The following is a 5,000-nucleotide window of genomic DNA, read 5'->3' as shown; positions in this document are numbered from 1 at the left end:
TCTGTAAATTGCTGCTGAGCGTGATACGCTGACATGACGGTCTCCCCGTTGCAGGTGATGGGCAAAGGCGTGATGGTGTACAGCGGCCGCGAGCCGGTGACGGACCCCGGCATCAGCACTGTAACTACCTTCTCTCTTCCGGCCTCAACGGAGATGGCTCCCGTCGCCCACATTCTAGTATGGGCGGTGACCCAGGACGGCCAGGTGGTGGCCCATGCAATCGCTGTCCCCGTTAACCCACTGGGAAGGCACGAGGTAAATCAGAGTCAGTAATGCTGAGAGTTAATATCAGAATAAAAATGAGTTGTCTTTGACCTTGTGTGTGTGTGAGAGAGAGAGAGAGTGTAGTGGATATATATATGAAATCAAGACGTTCAGTTCGATGCGGTTATCCTTCTGCTGCTGCAGGTCGGCATCAGATGGAACGAGCACAAGGATCACTCCGGAGGCAGCGTGGAGATGAAGATGCTGGGCGAGACGGGGGCTTTCTTCGGCATCTCTGCCGTGTGGGAAGAGACGCACCGCATGGATTCCGGCCATGAACTGGACAAGTTCCGTGTACTGCATTACATGATGGAACTGGAGAAAAATGACACATCATATGCGGAGATCAGAAATTACAGTATTCCTCACATCCGTCGTGCCGCCACACGGTATTTATTACTTCCCTGGAGATTATTTCCTTCTTAGATTCCCGTTTTAATAGGGTGTAATATCATCCAGTCCCTGGTGGTTTGCATCTTTAAAACCACTGCTCACAAAAATCGCATCAGACACAGAATGCATTCCTTTTAGGTCACGTGACGGCCAGGGCTCAGATGTGTTCTTCTTCCCGACGTCCATGGCGGGCCCGGACGCTCCGTCTACCTTCAATTTCAGCGACCTCGTCATTCTCACCGACGCTGACCTGTTTTACCACCCTCACCATGCCTCAGGTCAGACGCTTTCTATGAATACAATGAAGAACATTATTCAATCAACCATAGATGATCTACCATGCCACAACCTTGTTTTAATATTTCAGATGCACCAGACTGTAATCCCAATGAGCTCAAATGCCTGACAGGGGATTGCTACACAATGGATCAGCGATGCAACGGCGTCTTCGAATGCCCTGATCGGTCAGATGAAGCTGGATGTGAGTGTTGATATTTCCTACTGTTCTATAAGCAGGCCATCTGCCTTTGTGTCAAACATTCACAAACTTATTTAGAGAAAGATGTCAGAATACCGAGCATCTTTTCACTCAGGTCCAATCATCGTGGACCCCTTGCTGAGATTCCGCATAAACCGCATCAGCCGCTTGAACCGCTTCTACGACCCCGAGGACGGGGACTGGGCGTGGGCAGACATCCAGGAGGAGGGCAACGAGATCATGGTGCTCTCCATCCCCAAGCGGCCGCAGACGTGGGTCGTGTCCATGTTTTCTGTTGGAAAGGAGTCAGGACTCGGTCTACTGGAGGAGAAGATCCAGGTAATGAACCACTTCCTCCTTTCTAAGTGATCAGGTGGCATGATGTACTAATACGGCATTCTTTTCGTCTTTTATTCTGATTGAAATATTCGGTACTGTACATGTTTGGCATAATAACCCAAAGTTTATATGTGATTACAATATAAATGCGATTTTACCTCCAGTTCGACTCTGCTGGACCTTTCATGCTGACACTCGAGGCTCCGCCCGTTGCCAGGCAGTGGGAGCAGGTGGGGCTGCGGGCGTGCGTGTTCAACTTCCACAAAAGTAAGGTCGGAGTGCTGATCACACTGCCTCACTCTGACGACTATCGCTCTGTCCTCGTAGAAGAAAATGGAGTCGTTACGTCGTACAAACCACGGACGGCGGCTGGCGATCACCAGCACATTGTTTGGGTAAAGAAATCTTGTTCCTGCGCTCGTTTTCATTCGGGCTCCTTCCTGGCCGTCTTCATATTAACATGTGGAGGAATAATCATTTTTACCAGTATATACGTTTACATTGTGCACTGCTGTTCTAGATTCAGGCTTAAGGTAACAGCCGGTCGTTTGTTCTCAGCTGAATCCGGGAGAGTCTCGGGACGTCCACATCCCCATCGTTTTTACTCGGAAGGGAGAAGTCGAGGTGACGGTCATCGGCTCCACCATGATGCAGAAAGACTCTCACTCTATAACCATTGATGTTCAGCCTGAGGTAAGGACAATTTGCTTCAGTACTATTTTCCTATTTTCATCTCCTTACTCTTACTTCCAAACCACCTCCTATGATTGCCACTCAGTAGAGCAATGGTTCCATGTCGTCTCTGGCCACAGGGTGTCCCCATCGGAAAGCACACTTCCATCCTTCTGGACCTGAAGAACCGCGCTCTCGTGTACGACTTCATGGACATCGACCTGGACGAGTCCCCCATCATCCCCTACTCCCTCAGGAGGCGCTACATCTACGACACCCCCAGCGGCCACATTTCGATAACAGGCAAGCTCGGCTCTGTCTCTTTGTCTTGAGAGACTGGAGAGGTGCGGTCGGTAATGCACTGGGAAAGATTATGTGTAGCGGAGGCTCCAGTTCCTTTGTTCGTATTTATTTTTCTGATATTTGATATAGATAGATACAGTATATCATATAAAGAGATATTTCGCGTTTTGCCTTGGCATGATAATTTTTCGTTTCAAGAATATATAAAGTAATTAGTTCAAAAGGAACACATTGCCTGTGGAATGAGCAAATCACATGTTTCGGGTTTTCTAAGGTGCGTTGTTGATGAAATAACTCGTCCCTTCATGTCGGCAGGCGACGTGGTGGGTCCGGCCTTCCCGGAGGTCCCCGTCGGAACAGACAACCTGCTGGGCCTGGAGGTGATGGGGGCGGAGACGGCGGCCTTCAACTTCGCCGCCAACTTGTGGTCGCTCCACTACCTGCGCCTCACCAACCAGATCCAGCCGGGCATCACCTATGAGGTCAGCTGCGGAAAGGGAATGATTGACATGTGTCATGTAGTGTCATTTTTTATGGGCACTGGGATATAAGAAATAGTTGAAATATCTTATTTCTTGAAATTTCTTGATGGGATTCTCTCGTGCGTGTGTGTGTGTGTATGAAAAGGTTATTTTTATCTAATAGTAAAACTTGCTGGAAAGCACAATTCGTGAGTGTTTACATTAACCGGAAAAGTAATTTTTAAACAAGAGTAACATTTTGTATGAACTGCACTCGCCAGGTCTTGACGGCAGTGAACGTGCAGTACGCTGCGATGGCCCGTTACCAGGACGAGAACGGCGCCTTCAGGATGTGGCCTGAGTCGGAGCCGAGCGTGTGGCTCACCGCCTACATCCTGCGCACGCTGTGGCTGGCCAGCTTCCAGGTGAGAGCACACTTTAGGCAGAATAAATACCTTTCGTTGCAGGAAGGCAATTTTGCGCAAATGCAACCTACGTCAGAGTTGCCGTTTCTGTTTTCCTTCATGCTTTTTACCGTTAATGTACAGTATTACTATTATAATTGCAGCTTTCTCTATGTTCGCTTTTAACAAAGATCGATAATGATAATGATAAGGTATTGAAGAGAGGTTGAGTCACGAGACGAGACTTTCTCATTGGGTATTGATAGAAAATGGGATGTAAGTGAGATAAGAGAAAATGCTACAAGGAGGAGGAACTATTTTATTTACAAGAGATCGCTATCTGATAATGTGCGGTACTGTAGTTCCTTAATTGCCTTTAAGCTCGTTTTCTCCCCCTCGCATTAGCCACGCATGAATATTTTATCATTATCGACTATGAAAATTTTCGTTTTTTAGATAGGTTTTATCATGATCATCATCATTATCAATATTATTATCGTTATTGTTATTATTGTTTTTATTGTTATTACTATTATGATTGATATTATTGATAGTATTGTTATTGTTGTTATTATTATTATTATTATTATTATTATCCCTTTTACTGTCATTACTATTATTTTTGTTATCGTTTTCATTACTATAATTATCATCATTATCATCATCATTATTTCATAACTATTATAATTATTAATATCATCATCATCATCATCATCATATTTTTATTGTTATTATTATTATTACAATTATTATTATTATAATTATTTTTTATTAATATTTTTTTATTATTATTATTATCATTGTTTATGTAATTAGCATTGATATTATTATAATCATTATTACAGCCGACTATTATATTGTTTTGTGGTCTTTGTTGCTGGATTTATCCTTATTCTATTATGCCCACTGCCATTATTACTGTAATTAGTACTGCTAATGTTAGTTTTCCTATTGCTAGTGCTGCGGTTGTTCAGCCGTCACTACTAGATTCTTTCTTTATTTGTCCTTTTATTAGCAATAAAAGTATCACATGTATCACCCTGAGATAAGATGTCTAGGAGAACCTGCTCGGTCGGTACGTGCTTGCGGCGAGGACACTGAAGGCACAGAGAGCTTTGCATACCTTGGTAATGTAGTTCAGCAGACGGATCGGACTGGCAGCAGGCGTCTCGAAATCTCTCGGCGCGTAGCTTGGTCCTTCTGCACAGGTACCGGTATTTAGAGATGCCGGTACCTGTGCAGAAGAACCAAGCTACGCGTCTTCAAGGTCCTGATAGTGCCAGTTTTGCTATGAGGTTGCGCAACCTGGACTTGCAAGGCACAGCAGTCTCGCCTTTTGTATTGGGTCCTTGCGCCGGATCATGGGGTACCAGGTTGTCTCTGTATGACAGCCTTTGGTGGGGGAGGCTTGTGGGACGACCTAGGAAGTCGTGGCATAGGCAGATCGATCAAACCTGTCGTAAGGACCTCGAGATGGGCCGAGTCCCTGCCAGACGGCTTGCCATGAGGGACCTTCATAGTTGCAAACAAAGGGTTTAGCTCCATGATTATGATGATGTGTCACCCTTGTTGTTATCGTAGATATTATCTTCATCATTTGTACCGCCCCCCCCCCCACCACCCCCCATTGCCATCACTGCCGCTGATAATGGACGCTCTCGCTCAGGACTGGGAGAACCTGATCTA

At 45.5% G+C, this 5,000-nt stretch overlaps 1 protein-coding gene across 1 annotated transcript in view; it reads left to right on the top strand.

Annotated features, from left to right (window-relative positions):
- Positions 1–5,000, top strand: part of LOC113807595 (CD109 antigen) — a 132,384-nt gene that overhangs the window by 109,465 nt on the left and 17,919 nt on the right. Inside the window, exons 13-23 of the mRNA XM_070125411.1 lie at positions 55–255; positions 409–653; positions 796–935; positions 1,025–1,138; positions 1,251–1,474; positions 1,639–1,869; positions 2,033–2,167; positions 2,287–2,449; positions 2,765–2,931; positions 3,192–3,335; positions 4,981–5,000. The exon at positions 4,981–5,000 is cut by the window's right edge and continues 121 nt beyond it. Of these exons, the coding sequence (XP_069981512.1) occupies positions 55–255; positions 409–653; positions 796–935; positions 1,025–1,138; positions 1,251–1,474; positions 1,639–1,869; positions 2,033–2,167; positions 2,287–2,449; positions 2,765–2,931; positions 3,192–3,335; positions 4,981–5,000 (1,784 nt within the window). The remainder of the gene's footprint in view (positions 1–54; positions 256–408; positions 654–795; positions 936–1,024; positions 1,139–1,250; positions 1,475–1,638; positions 1,870–2,032; positions 2,168–2,286; positions 2,450–2,764; positions 2,932–3,191; positions 3,336–4,980) is intronic.

This window comes from Penaeus vannamei, chromosome 9 (genome assembly GCF_042767895.1).
Source record: "Penaeus vannamei isolate JL-2024 chromosome 9, ASM4276789v1, whole genome shotgun sequence".
Classification (NCBI taxonomy): domain Eukaryota; kingdom Metazoa; phylum Arthropoda; class Malacostraca; order Decapoda; family Penaeidae; genus Penaeus; species Penaeus vannamei.
Note: the sequence above shows the minus strand (reverse complement) of the source record. Positions and strands in the feature narration are given on the sequence as shown.